Source organism: Ursus maritimus, unplaced genomic scaffold, assembly GCF_017311325.1.
Source record: "Ursus maritimus isolate PB19 unplaced genomic scaffold, ASM1731132v1 scaffold_14, whole genome shotgun sequence".
Classification (NCBI taxonomy): Eukaryota; Metazoa; Chordata; class Mammalia; order Carnivora; family Ursidae; genus Ursus; species Ursus maritimus.
The window spans coordinates 40,170,042-40,183,828 of NW_024423786.1; the positions used below are offsets into that span (position 1 = coordinate 40,170,042).

General features: G+C 59.1%; 2 protein-coding genes across 3 annotated transcripts in view; both read left to right on the forward strand.

The window, feature by feature from the left end:
• The first annotated feature begins 282 nt into the window (after positions 1-282).
• Positions 283-8,774, forward strand: LOC103674845 (cytochrome b-c1 complex subunit 1, mitochondrial). 2 transcript variants are annotated; one of them, XM_040628857.1, is made up of 13 exons: positions 283-441; positions 691-834; positions 2,613-2,699; positions 3,757-3,886; positions 4,100-4,298; positions 4,821-4,900; positions 6,310-6,425; positions 6,661-6,804; positions 6,924-7,084; positions 7,197-7,282; positions 7,610-7,698; positions 8,058-8,133; positions 8,581-8,774. In XM_040628857.1, exons 1-13 carry the CDS (start codon positions 373-375, stop codon positions 8,643-8,645), a joined length of 1,446 nt encoding a protein of 481 aa, XP_040484791.1. In that variant the 5' UTR covers positions 283-372; the 3' UTR covers positions 8,646-8,774. The 2 variants fall into 2 exon arrangements, with proteins under 2 accessions (XP_040484791.1, XP_040484792.1); XM_040628858.1 differs by having other exon boundaries at positions 290-441; positions 694-834.
• A 3,860-nt stretch (positions 8,775-12,634) lies between these two features.
• Positions 12,635-13,787, forward strand: part of COL7A1 (collagen type VII alpha 1 chain) — a 30,562-nt gene continuing 29,409 nt past the window's right edge. The window contains exons 1-2 of the mRNA XM_040628859.1: positions 12,635-12,719; positions 13,222-13,402. Of these exons, the coding sequence (XP_040484793.1) occupies positions 12,635-12,719; positions 13,222-13,402 (266 nt within the window). The remainder of the gene's footprint in view (positions 12,720-13,221; positions 13,403-13,787) is intronic.

The window sequence follows — 13,787 nt, forward strand, 5'->3', positions numbered from 1 at the left end:
CCTGAGCCCCGGGGCTCCCAGGCCCGGACACGCGGCGGCTGCGCCCCTGGCCCGCGCGGCAGCTCCGAGCACGCAGTGGATACGGAGCACCCGCGGTTCGTGAGAAACATCGCGCACTTTGCCTCCCACAGATGAAAGGGGAGGATGGACTGGACCGCGCACCCACACTGGCCATGGACAGCCTGGTGGGCTGATGCACGCAGTACCGGTGGACGCTCGGACAGAACCATGGAACAGCCGGGCGTGAATACTCCTGGACTCCGCCAGGAGGCGGCCGAGCGCCACGTCTGCGGTAGTGCGCCTGCGCCTCGGGCTCCGGCGCGTCCACTCTACGTTTGTGTGGCGCGACCTGGTGCCGACGGGAGCTAGAAGATGGCGGCTTCCGCAGTTTGCCGGGCGGCCGGGGCCGGGACGAGAGTGCTGCTGCGCACCCGCCGCTCGGTGAGGCAACAGCGAGAGCACAAGGCCGTGGAGCGCGGGGCTTCGGCACGCGGACGGGAAGCGGACTGTTAACGGCGGAGGGTCGAGATTGGGGAGGTTCCGGGGTCAGGGCCGTGCGAAGGTCACGGCGCTGAGCGGGGATGGGAGTCTTGCGGCTGGCCGCGGGGCGGCGACGGGGATCCCACTCTGGCCTGGGAGCCGAGGAGAGACCCCGCAACCCAGCCCTCAGTCTCGGTTGTCCATTTTCAGCAGCCGGCCCTGCTGAGGTCGCCTGCCTTGCGGAGCACCGCCACCTTCGCCCAAGCTCTTCAGAGCGTGCCAGAGACACAGGTCAGCGTGCTGGACAACGGGCTGCGAGTAGCCTCCGAGCAGTCCTCCCAGCCTACCTGCACGGTGAGCGGGGGCCCCTCTCGGGAGGCCGCCTCCATATCGCGCCTAGCGTTTTTTCCCAGGTCAGGGTGTGACCTTGGGCTCGAGTCCTCTGTGGTTTGGATCGGACTCCTCCTCACTCACCGCTGGATTGACTCTACCTACCTTAATCCTGACCCCAGCTAGGCCTGACTTCTTGGGGCATTCCTCAGTATGACTAACAGTCATTTAGCATATGACAGCTGCCAAGCAGGAGGCCAGGTTCTTTGCAGCCTTTTCTTAAGCAGCGCCTATGACAGAAGTGATCCTGTTTTCATTTTACCTTGAGGAAAATGGGTTTCAGAGACGTAAGGTGACTGCTAGACTCACAGCCCAAAGTCATAATCTCCTGGCTAGACTGTTTATGCACTTGCATAATGAATGCATTTGAAGATTCCAAAGAAACGTGATTTTCCAAAAAATACAGATCCTCAAAATTGACTTAGGGAGAGAAACCTTGGCTAGATATATCATTAGGTGAGAAGATTCTCAAGACGTAATCCTCTGCACCCTAAACTGCAGGGCTAAGTGGTTTTATTGTTAAATTCTTTCAGTTTTCCAGTAACAAATAATGTCCTTTGACATAAGTTGTTACTGAACATGGTAAAAGATCATGGGCAACTTCCTTATTACGTGGCGCTTATATAAACTGACCCAAAGCCTGTTAAAGTTCGGGAGAGAATGCTGTATTTCATGGACTCTGAGATGCTCTCGATTGTAAGGGACACCGCTGTGCCAGAGAGAGAATGCTGCCGATGATGACCCAAGGCTACCATGGGTTGTAAGATTAATTTTTCTTTCTCAGATACTAGTTGTGAAACAGATACTAGTGTAAGAATTTTTTGATATATGGTGTGTATGTCAACATCCGTTGGGAAAGTAGATGTAAAAATTTTAAATCAGCTGTGAGCAAATATTAAATTAAGACGAGATCTATGTGACTTGTGTGGGTTGAGTGATGTTTGTATGTTTCATAGTACACCAGGAGGCTGTTGAGGAAATTAGGAGATTCTCTCATTGGGTGCCAAGGAGACACTTGCCAGTGTTAAGTATTCGACTCTGATTAAAAACTTTTTAAAAAATAATTGTGGGGGCGCCTGGGTGGCGCAGTCGTTAAGCGTCTGTCTTCGGCTCAGGGCGTGATCCCAGCGTTCTGGGATCGAGCCCCATGTCAGGCTCCTCCGCTGGGAGCCTGCTTCTTCCTCTCCCACTCCCCCTGCTTGTGTTCCCTCTCTCGCTGGCTGTCTCTCTCTCTGTCAAATTAAAAAAAAAAAAATTGTGAATGAAAGCTCCTTGCTTAATAAGATAAAATGTTCAGTGTCTAAACCAATAGTTTCCTTCCTTAATGGTCAAAGACAAAATCACCAGAACAAAGGCAAGGTATAATTTTTAGAAAGGAGAAAATAAGTTGTTGTTTGCAAATGATGTGTTGCTTGCCTAGAAAACACAATTAACTGAAAAGCGAGACAGAATATAAGTTTCATATTGGTAATGGGGTCAGGTGAGTGTGCACAGTTAGAAATTGTTTGGGAACCAGTCGGCAAATAAGAGTGGAAAGGAGAGGTGACACAGTATGTCTTTTAGCCAGTGCCTGTGCCCCAGGGCACAGCTGTACCTCCAAGCACAGGGGTCCTACTGAGACAGCTGTCCCCCCACCCTGGGACCATGACCCCCCTGCCGGGGGCTTCTTTTAAGTCAAACTGGGTAGGGTGTAAGTCGGGGCTGGGGTGGTCTGTTACCTTGGTTGCCGGCTTTTTGTGCAGGTCGGGGTGTGGATCGATGCCGGCAGCCGTTACGAGACTGAGAAGAACAATGGGGCAGGTTACTTTCTGGAGCATCTGGCTTTCAAGGTGAGGCTCCTGAAATCCTGCGTCTCCCCTGCCTCTTGTCCCTCCTGAGGATGCAGGTTAGCAAAGTCAACCTCCTCAGTTATGGGCTTCAGCTGGGGGGGGGGGGCGGGCGCGATCTCTGGCTGGCTTTTCTGGAAGGAACCATGTGGGTTTAGCCTCTCCTGAGTGAGCACCTATCTAGTCAGCCCCTGCATAAGGCCCCCAGGGAGGCACAGGACCCCACTCCTCACCAGAGAGGCCAGGCCTGTGTTGTATGCGTGCATTGGTGTGGAAGCGTGGAACACGTAGATGGACAAGCGCATTTAACAATTTTGTAGACTTGGGCTGGCGTGCGTTCTTGTGAGATGCTCTCCTCTGGCAGAATGCCTGGGCATCTCTTGTTTGTAGAAGTAAATACTGAGCTTTCCTGAGGGTGGGGACAGTCTCCACGCTCAGTCCCTCAGCCAGCTCATGTTGGCGTGAAGTCTGAGTTTTTTAAATGAATTAAAAAATGGAGCAGATATGGATGGGTGGGGGTGTGGAGCAGGACCGGCTAGGTAGTCTGGCCAGCAGCAGCAGCACAGATGTGAGTGTAGATCTCAGCGTGCGTGTATGTGCCAGTGGACAGCAGCAGACACACACACAGACACACAGAAGTGGGGTTGAGTCCCACAGAGGTGTCCACCAGCACACACACAGTCAGATGAATGGCATGGGGGTAGAGTGGGTCATGGCAGCGTCACCTGCACATTGATGTGAGCTAACCTGACCGTGACTGTCAGTAAGGTGACAGAGAGTGCTGGTAAGGTCAGACTGTTATGGGGCTCTGGATTTCAGGCCATACTTGCACTGGCCATGCCTTTCTCTCCTGGCCCCTGGCTGTCTCCATTCTATTAGCCTATGATACTGTGGCCTGCTCAGCACTTGGTGAACACAGATCGTAGGCCCTCTATGCCCATAGTCTTTGCTGAAGGAGGCGCCTGTGGACCAGTGGTGCTGCTGGGACTTTGGCCTTCGAAGATAGGGGTCCTGAGTTCCCACATGGTTCCTGATTGGTCCTGTTGATACCTGGTTCAAGGGAACGAAGAATCGGCCTGGCAATGCCTTGGAGAAGGAGGTGGAGAGCATGGGGGCCCATCTCAATGCCTACAGCACCCGGGAACACACAGCTTACTACATCAAGGCGCTATCCAAGGACCTGCCAAAAGGTAACGCCTGGAGGAGGGGGCAGGGACGGGGGGATAGGACTTCAGGGGTGCAGAGGACAGGCCTCCAAGAGCTTGGCCTGGCCGAAGAATGGGGTTACCCTGACAGCATCCTCTTGCAGCAGGGCAACCAGGCATGCCAGTCCTGGGGGCGTTGTGCCATTACTGGCCTGCGGTGGCCCACCTGGTGCCCACACCTGCCCTTCTTGCATCTAGCTGTGGAGCTCCTGGCCGACATTGTGCAGAACTGCAGCCTAGAAGACTCCCAGATTGAGAAGGAGCGTGATGTGATCCTCCAGGAGCTGCAGGAGAACGATGCGTGTATGCGGGACGTGGTCTTCGACTATCTGCATGCCACGGCGTTCCAGGGCACACCTCTAGCCCAGGCTGTGGAGGGGCCCAGTGGGAATGTCAGGTGAGGGTTGCTGGGCCCGTGCTGGCCCGTGCCAGTTTGTTTTTAGTTGGCCTGCACTATTGTATATTCTTAATTCGCACAACTGGAAACATTCTTTCTGTTGCCACATGGTCCCTGGGGGTCTTTTTGAAATGCCTGTGTGGTCTTCACTCGAGTTGCGGGCTTCCTTGTAGGGCATGATTTTATGTGTGTCCTGACAACCTGAGGGAGGGAGCTGGGGGATCCCGTCTGCGTGGCTGTTTGTCCTCTGGTGGGACGAACTCTGACACCGCCCTTGAGAGCTTCACAGCATCAGCTCACAGCCCCCTCGGGGAGGAAGGACTGAGCCTGTCCTGAGGGCAGATGTGAGGTGGGGCCGGGAGGGCTGGGTGGCAGAGATGGGGAAGGGGATCGAGGGGTGTGCTAGGGCTTGCTCCCCAGAGAAGCCACATCTCTCCTTGCCTGTCTCCTCAGCTCTGTTTGTGGGACCCAGACCACTGTGGTTTGGGAGAGGCACTGAGCCATTGGCCGTATGTCTTGCAGGAAGCTGTCTCGTGCAGACCTGACCGAGTACCTCAGCAGGCATTATAAGGCCCCTCGCATGGTGCTGGCAGCAGCTGGAGGTGAGTGCTGGGCCCATCGAAGCTCTGTGGTGATGGGTGGGTGGGCACCAGCCTTGGTTACCAGGGCCCGGGTCTCCTGGTTATGACCATAGGGGATCTTCCCGTCCGGGGGACCCTGTTCCTGTCCTGTCCTTGAGGAGAGCGAGCTCTGTCTCATGCGCTCTGAGGTGGGATGGGATTCTGCCCTGCCAACACCCCTGGGACCCACCACGTAGGGATGCTGCTTGCCCTCATTAGTACAGGCCTTTCTCAGCCCCACCTGTCCCTTAAGAGACCCGGGTGGCAGGCTGGTGGGAGATACAAGCCCTCAGGTTTGTTCCTCGCAGCCTTGCTGGTGGGCAGGCCAGACCCTGGGGTGTGACGATACCTATTTGATGACAGACGGGAAGTGCAGAGTTGGAGGTTAGGGGGTGCTTTTGAAGCACATGTTGTTGGAACCAAGGTCTAAAGGATTGGGAGGGGTTAAGTCAGGTGGGGAGTGGGGAACCTGAGCAGAGGGGCAGGGCAGTGTCATGGTCCAATGCTTGGCTGCTATGTGGGGGCCAGAGCATAGGCAGGCAGACCCAGGGTGGGGGAGGCTATGGCAGGTGTCTGGTAGGAGGTGGCAGGAGTGAGGGATGGATTCAGGATGGTTTTATAGATGGAAATCTGAAGGACGTCTGGCTGTGGTGGGGAGTGGACAGGAGAGGGGTTAAGGATGCTTTTCCAGCTTGTGGCCTTGGCAGCCGGGTGGGTGAAAAGGACTGCTGGGAAGGGCATGGTTGGTGGCCATGGGGCCTGTGACCCAAGGGCAGTTTAAGCGAGTGAGAGTGAGACTGTTGAGTCCAGAAGGGTGAGAGCTCTGGGAAGGAAGGAATAAAGGCTGAGGCCGCTGGCAGGCTGTCTCTCTGGCTGCCCACAGCGCTGACCAGTCAAGATGCTCGAGCAGCAGAGACCTCCCCTTGTAAAGGTGAGGGTGTGCAGTCTTGCAGGGTCCCGAGTGGTATTCGTGAACGTCCCAAGAATTAGTCACGGCCCTGCAGTAGCACCTCTGTGCCCTCTCGTTAGCCTCCCCCACAGGGTAGCAGCCAGCATCTGCTTGAGGAAGGGTCAGAGGGACAAAGCAGGGCAGGTGGCCTGGGGCCCAGGGAGCCCCAGTCTTGTTCTTAATGTGGGGGAGAATGCATCTGCTGGGGACCCATCTTTCAGCCCACCGTGCTGCTGCTTCCCTGGGGCTGAGGTGATGGACGCCCATGAGGCAGAGCCTCTCTCTGGAGGATTCTCTTCCCTGACCCTGTCCTGATGTCGTGTCTTCTTCCGCCATCTCCCACCAAGATCGGACGTGGGGTCCTCCGCCTGTGCGTGATCCCCCTGACCCTGTGCCTTGGCCCCTGCTGCCCGGCCCATAACGGCGCCCTCTGTCTCGGCAGGGGTGGAGCACCGGCAGCTGCTGGACCTCGCCCAGAAGCACTTCAGCAGCGTCTCGGAGGCATACGAGGAGGACACCGTGCCCACTCTGGCTCCGTGCCGCTTCACGGGCAGCGAGGTGGGCTGCCTTGTGGCCGGGGGTGGTGGTCTCAGCCCCGGCCTCTGGAAGGACCCTTGTGAACATGGTTGTCTTCCTGATTCCAGAGATGCTTCGGGGGTGGGGAAAGGGTCCTGTGGATGCTGCCTGACGAGCACACGTGTTCCCACACGTGTGCACATGCTTCACCCACACCTGGTACCTTTTCTGGTCGTCTGCACGCGCCGGCTCTCAGTCTCGCCCTGTCCTTTCTCAGATCCGCCACCGCGACGACGCTCTGCCCTTGGCCCATGTAGCTATTGCGGTAGAGGGGCCTGGCTGGTCCAACCCGGACAATGTGGCCCTCCAAGTGGCCAATGCCATCATAGGCCACTACGACTGCACTTACGGTGGCGGCTCGGTGAGTGCTGGGCTGAGCACGGGACCTTGCCGTCCGGGAACAGAGGGTGCCGGGCCATGGGGTTCAGGCTGTGGGCCACGGACAGGAGGGTGGGTGCTGACGGCCCTTGCCCCTGGCAGCACCTCTCCAGCCAACTGGCTGCCGTCTCCGTGACCAACAAGCTGTGCCAGAGTTTCCAGACCTTCAACATCTGCTACGCGGAGACAGGGCTGCTGGGCGCCCACTTCGTCTGCGATCGCATGAACATTGACGACATGATGTTCTTCCTGCAAGGCCAGTGGTGAGCGGCAGCCCAGGACTGCCAGGCACAGGAGGGGCCCTCGAGCAGGACGGTGGGGGTAGGAGACAGCCCCGTCTCTCAGGATGACCAGCCCATCCCCCGCCCGTTGTAGGATGCGCCTGTGCACCAGTGCCACAGAGAGTGAGGTGCTCCGGGGCAAAAACATCCTCAGAAATGCCCTGGTGTCTCATCTGGATGGTGAGTCCTGCAGCTCTGTGGGGAGGACGTGGAGCGCATCCTGGAGGGACAGCCCCAGGGTAGCCACGTTCCCAAGCAGGATGGGAGAGGAGAACTCTGAAGGCCATGCCGTATCCCCACTGCCACCCCCAGGGCCTTGGCGGGTCAGATTCAGGTGGCGGCGGGCCAGGTCCGCAACAGCCCATCACTAGAGCAGATGGTGGAAGTGAGGCTGGGATCCAGGGTCAGACCATGGCCCAGGTGGCAGCCTGGAGCTGGAGGCTCAGCGAGTACCTGTGTTCCTGGACTGGACCGGGAGGAGCTGTAAGCCTCCCCTGACCCTTGCAGGCACCACTCCCGTGTGCGAGGACATCGGACGCAGCCTCCTGACCTATGGCCGGCGCATCCCTCTGGCCGAGTGGGAAAGCCGGATTGCGGTAACGTGGGCCTCTGGGGGAGGTTCTGGAGTCCCGACCTGGCAGCCTCCTAAAGGGCGAGGAGTTCAGGCCTGACAGCGCACGGTGCAGACTGCTCCCGCAGTCATCCCTGGTGTCCTCGGCAGCGTCACCGACAGGGTGGCGTCATCGGAGGGCCGGGCAGAGGCACTGAAGGCTGAGGGCGTGGGTGGGGCCTGTGGACGTCTGCGGCAGGGAGGGCCCTGCTGCCTTTCCCCTTTGGCTGAGGGGGCAGCTCCTCGGGCCGCATGGAAGACCTTGGTCGGCTGGCTGGGCGACATTGACCGGCTGAGGTGGCCCCAGGAACCTGCGTGTCAGTGTGCCCTCTGCTTCCCCTGCAGGAAGTGGATGCCAGTGTGGTGCGTAAGGTCTGCTCCAAGTACTTCTATGACCAGTGTCCAGCTGTGGCTGGATTGGGTGAGTGGCCTAGAGTGCCTGTTCTTTGTCCTTCTTCTCAGGCCTCCTCCTGGCCTCCCCTGCTGCCTGTGCTCCCCCCCACCCCCACCCCGCCTACCCTGGCAGCAGCAAACCGAGGCCCCTGAGAGGCTCTGCCCAACAGCCTGGCTGCCAGGGAGTTCTTGCTCAGAAAACCTGTCCCAGCAGCTCCCTGACTCCCTGCCAAGGTGCCTCCATCAATACCCCGCACCCGCCAGGTAACGGACACCTCTGTGCGTGGGGTGGGGCTCCGAGAGCCAGAGCATGAAGTGACAGGCTCGGCACCCCTGGGGGAATGTTCTCTTCCCTTTTTCCACTCAAAGCCTGTCTTGTGCTGCTCTGGGCAGCTCTGCCTCGGGTGCGGCGCAGGGCCAGGTGTCCCTGTACAGGCCAGGCACCCCACCCTGACGCCCCACCCTCTCCCCACAGGCCCCATCGAGCAGCTCCCAGACTACAACCGGATCCGCAGCGGCATGTTCTGGCTGCGCTTCTAGGCAGGAAGGCTGTACAGGCAAGAGGGCTGGGCCAGGGTTCCCGGTCCCTCCCCGCCACAAGCGTACCACCTCGGCTCTCCAGACCTGTGTGCAGATGACCTTACCTCCAATAAAGGCCCGTGTTGAAAACTGTGTTGTCCGTCTCTCGGCATGGCCGTGGGGTCTCCCAGGCAGTGGATGGGGGAGCAGGGACTCCCCCCCCCCCCCCAGTTCTGTATGCCCCAGATCCTTCTGCCTTCCCACAGGCTGATGTATCCTCAGCCAGGGGCAAGCGTGGGGGCTGCAGTATGGAGGCCGGAAGCCTTTGATGCCTGCAGGGAGCTGAAGCCAGATGTTTCCAGTTAGCCACGTGGGGGATGCTCCTAGCTGGTCTGTCCCAAGAGTAGGGTGTGGGAACCCATGCTTTTGCCCTGGTAGAGGTCCCAGCCTGGGAACTCTGGTGGCTCAGGAGGGAAGCCCTTTGGTGTGGGTCCTGTGCAATAAGCCTTCTGGCAGTTCCTGGCCCCCTGGACAGACCAGGAAGGGCCATGGACGTCCCGGAGTCTCCCTGAGGAAGCTTCCTTCATATGTTTACTCTGGATTCTGGGAGGAGGATAGCCTGGGGCATAGTGTTCCCATTTGATTTCTAACTGTTGCCTGGGCAGGCAGGGCAAGAATCCTTTGCCTCGATTTGCCGCTGACTCAGGCTCCGAGAATAGCCCTGAGCTCAGTGGGGCCTGAGCCCCCTCCCTTGACTAGGTCTGTCCCAGGCAAGTCCTGAGCTGCTGGCCTGATGATCCCCTTCCCATCTACCTGTGGCAGCCAGGACCTGGTGGAACTCACAGCTGCCTAGTCCCCCTTCAGGCCTTGGCCCCAGGAGGCAGGTGGGCAGGGAGACCCCTCTTCCTGTGTCTCCAGCCCTTCTGCAGTCAGGCTCCCTGGGAGCCCAGGATGGAAGTGGAAGTGAGGGGCCTGATTCTCCTAGGAGAAGTGCTGCTGGCAGTCGGGAGCAGAGTCTGGGACAAAGGTGGTTGAGAAGCAGGCTCTTGAGAAGTCATCCAGCACCCCAGCCTAGCAGTGGCCCCAAACAACCCCAGAATCACTCTTGCCCTGCCCCAGTGCCTTTATCTCATCTCTGCTGCCACCAGTTGTCAATTAGGAAATAATTGTCAAGTGCCTTCTAGAACCCAGAGCTGGAGGTCCCAGGTCATCCTCCTACTTTGAGAGAACCTGCTAGACAGTGCAGAAACCTGACAGGCCAACCCGGTGCTTATAGAGGCAGTACAGTGGGCCCAGGGAGTACCAAATCTTTGCCCTAAGTTTGAGCTCCTGGAAGATGGGGGTGATTTCTCTTCCAAGCCCAGGCATGGTCCTTGAAGGCTCTGGATGTGCTGGGCACTTCTGGAAGTGATCTGGTCCCAATAGACCTTGCATACCAAACCAGAGAATTTGGTCTTTACTCTGGAGGCATCTTGAGGGAGGTCCCTTAGAGGTTACTGGCGAGAGAAGTGAGATCGGCCTGAGATTTAGCATGGGGACTGGGAGGCTGGATTTCTGTGGCACCCCAGGGAGCTGTGCTATGGCAGAGCAGAGGTCACAGCTGTAGGAAGAGCTGGAGCGGGCTTCAGGGGACACAAGCAGGACAGCAGCCCCAACAGGGCTGGGTACCCCAAGGAGGGGTAGGTTGCCAGAGGATGACCTGCCTAGCTTGGGCCACAGTTTTGGTGAGAAATTGGGAGGTGTCCGGGACAGTGGGATGTGTGGGGCTGCGATCCTGAAAAGAAGCCCCAGCTAGAGATGTGGTGCCACCGGGCAGAGGTAGTGACTGAAGCCAGGGAAGGAGATGTGGGGGGAGAGTTAGAGGAAGGACAGAGCTCTGGGGCCCCACTCTTCAGATGGAAGGTGCTGGGCTCAGGAGCTGGGCCCTAGCCTGTGTATCTGCCAGGAGGCTGGAGCTGGGAGCCACAGAGGGTCACACACCTGCCTGGGGGCTCGTCTCACATCACCACCTGCACTTGAACCTCCACAACAGCTTCTCCCACACCCTTTGAGGGACCCCCACACAGCAGGCAGCCCTTCCTTTCAGGGGCACATCATGGTCTGATACCCTCTCAGCAGGGTGTCCAGTTGCCCCTACAGGCTGGACCGCCATGTGTGCGTGTGACCCTACCGTACGTGGCAGCTCTGCCCCTGCTGAGCAAGAGGAGGTGGAGGGCTTGGGGGCAGGGGCTGCGTCTGTAAGGAGATTGTGTCTGGGTCTCTGCTGTTCTCACCTATCAGACCGCTTTAAGGGCTGGGGGTGTTGGGACGTGGCTGAGGAGACCATGACCTTGGAAGAAGTTCTGGGCCCTATGGGTCACAACGCTGTGATAATTAGGGGGAGGGATCAGGGATCACAGGGGCCATTCTGTAGCTTCAGCCTTCCGGGGAATAGGAAAACAGGCAGTGTGGATGGCCTTCATTGCCTCCAGCTCTGGCCACACCGCAGAACCCCCGGCCTGGAAGGAGCCCAGGGGAGATGAAGACGTGTTGTCCCCATCTCTTCCCCACTCAGCCTGTTGACCCAGGAGAGGCCTGGGGCCAGGCATGTTGGAAGGGACTCAGCGGCAGTGGTGAGTGTAGACCTACTTCCTGGACTTCTCAGAATTATCTAGGACTAGCAGGAAAACAAACAAAACACGGGCCTGCTGCTCTTGGGAACATCTCCGCCTTTGTGTCACTTCCCTTGGATGAAGACGTGCACATACAGACTCATCTCAGGACAGCGTTCGTGACCTGTGTTAAAGGGGACTGTACAGTCACAAAAGCCAGTTGAGGGAAATGGGTGGGAAGTCAGGCTGGTTAAGGGGTGAGCAGTGGGTCAAGGGTAGTTATGAAAGTGGCAGCCACAGGTGGACCCTGAGATCGTGAGGAAAGGAGGGAGGGCCTATGGTGACCTCTGGGCCTGGTGGGGATGACGGGTGGAAGGGGGTCTTCAAGAAGAATAGAGTGAGGGAGGAGACTCCAGCAGGCCAGAATGAGGATGAGTAGTTAGGGGGACTTGGAGCAGGACAGGGCCACCAGTGGGGGTGTAGGCAGGAAGGGGTGGATTCCTGAGAGATGAGCTGTCACTGTGGGTGGTCCCACCCTGCACATATGGACAACCCTCCTCCGTGCAGGCACAGCTGGATGGCATCTGCCTGGGACTGGTTCAGGGCATGGCAGGGGGTGAGGGGTACTGGGATGGACACGTGTGCGTATGCATGACACAGATTCTCTCCTCCTGGCTTCTCCCCCCCCCCAAGGTGGGGGATGGCATTTTTCAGATGCAGTCCAGTGGTGCCTTGGTTTCCCTGGGATGAGCCTGAGCCCCTCATTTGCTGGGGGCTGCTCCAGCTGTCAAGGGGATAGGGGTGGGGCACAGGAGATCCAACAGACGGATGGTTGAATCACAGGAGTGGCCGGCGGGACTTATGGCCTGAAGGCTTGTCTGGGCACCCCCATAGGGTGGGGGCTGAGTCATCTCCAGCTGCAGCCTCCCCCCACCACCATCCTGCAGTCTCCTCCGTCCCCAGGAACCTCTCTGAATTCCAGCCTCCAGCGGTCATGACACTAGTCACTCTGACCTTAAAGCAGCCGCAACTTCTGACCCTGGACAGGGTTGGAGGGGTCTTCCTCAGCATCCGTCAAGAACCTTCTGGGGGGAGCCCCGGAAGCCACAGGACGTGGGGGTCTTTACACTTGAGTGGAGTCAAATCATCTATCCGGGCAGGGGTGGTGGGGGCGGCGGCCTTTGGGACGCTGGGTCGGGGGCGGGCCGCTTGGGACCCCGCCCGCAGCTCCGCCCCCCGGATCGGGGACTTTTCTCTGCTGTGGCGGCGGTAGTGCAGCAGCGGCTGGGCGGCGGAGCCGGTGGACGGGCAGGCAAGACGGGGACTGGGGGTGGGGGTGCGCTAGGCTCGGACCCGCCACAACTGTGGGGGCCGAGGAATAGAGACGGGGGGCCTGGCTGACCGTCTCCCCCACCCAGGATGAGGCTGCCGCTCCTGGCGGCCGCGCTCTGCGCCGGGATCCTGGCAGGGGCGCTCCGCGTGCGGGCCCAGCACCGGGAGAGAGGTGGGCACCCCGGGAAGGACTTCATCCAGGGCGTTGCACCCTGTCACCTGTGGCCTTCATCTGGGACCCCCCCCCACCTCCACGACCCTGCCTGCATCCCTGCTAACTCTCCCCGGACCCCCCAAAACCCTCCGCCACCCCTGCTGGGTCCCCCAAACTGCATCCTATCCTATTGGGTCCCACACTCTGGCTCCCCAAATGCGCGCTGGGTCACCTACTCTTTGTCACTCCACTCTGGCCCCCTGAGGCCAGCCTCAGTCCCAGATCCACACCCGCGTCGGGGGAGCTCCCTTCTCGGCACGCAAAAAACCTCCGCGGAGAGTCAGCTCTGGGTCCCTCTGTCCCTCCCTCTGAGGTTCCCAGGCCCCAGCCGGCCTGGGCCGGTTTGCTTAGCCGCTGAGGCCTACTCCATCCTCCCCAGCCCCTAGTGCCAAGGGACCACAGTGCACGGAGGGGTGGGTGGGCTCCAGGAGGAGAGCCTGATTTCTCCTCCCTGCCTCAGTGACCTGCACACGCCTTTATGCGGCTGACATCGTGTTCCTACTTGACGGCTCTTCGTCCATCGGCCGTGGCAACTTCCGCGAAGTGCGAGGTTTCCTGGAGGGACTGGTGCTGCCCTTCTCCGGGGCAGCCGGTGCACAGGGCGTGCGCTTCGCGGCGGTGCAGTACAGCGACGATCCCCGGTGAGTGGTGGCCCCTGGAGCTGGGGACCCAGAGCTCTCACCAGGTTCTTCCCTCACAGGAGCAGGGAGTCCAGAAACTCCTAGGACAGGCTTTGGGGAACCCAGACCCCTCTGCCCTGAGCCAGGACCTCCTCTGGAGACAGAGGCAGGGATCTTGCACCTGAGACACCTCCAGGCTGGGCTCCTGCCAAAGACAGCACTGTGTTTTCTGATCTGGAGATGGAGAACACAGCCTACATTCTACCCCCAGCCTCCCGGACTCTCCATGTTTCAGCCTCCTGATGCCTTTGGCCTCTCCCCTCCCACAGGGCCTCCCTGTCTGGCCAACGGCCACCTCCCTACAACCGGACCCTTCCTCCCACAATTACTTAATTAACCAGACATC

Bases quoted from the DNA above. Each gene is read 5' to 3' on its own strand.
- LOC103674845 (XM_040628857.1), top strand. From the start codon at position 373: ATGGCGGCTTCCGCAGTTTGCCGGGCGGCCGGGGCCGGGACGAGAGTG. The intron at 2,700-3,756 runs GTGAGGCTCCTG...ACCTGGTTCAAG, and splicing joins TGGAGCATCTGGCTTTCAAG to GGAACGAAGAATCGGCCTGG. The intron at 4,901-6,309 runs GTGAGTGCTGGG...CTGTCTCGGCAG, and splicing joins GGTGCTGGCAGCAGCTGGAG to GGGTGGAGCACCGGCAGCTG.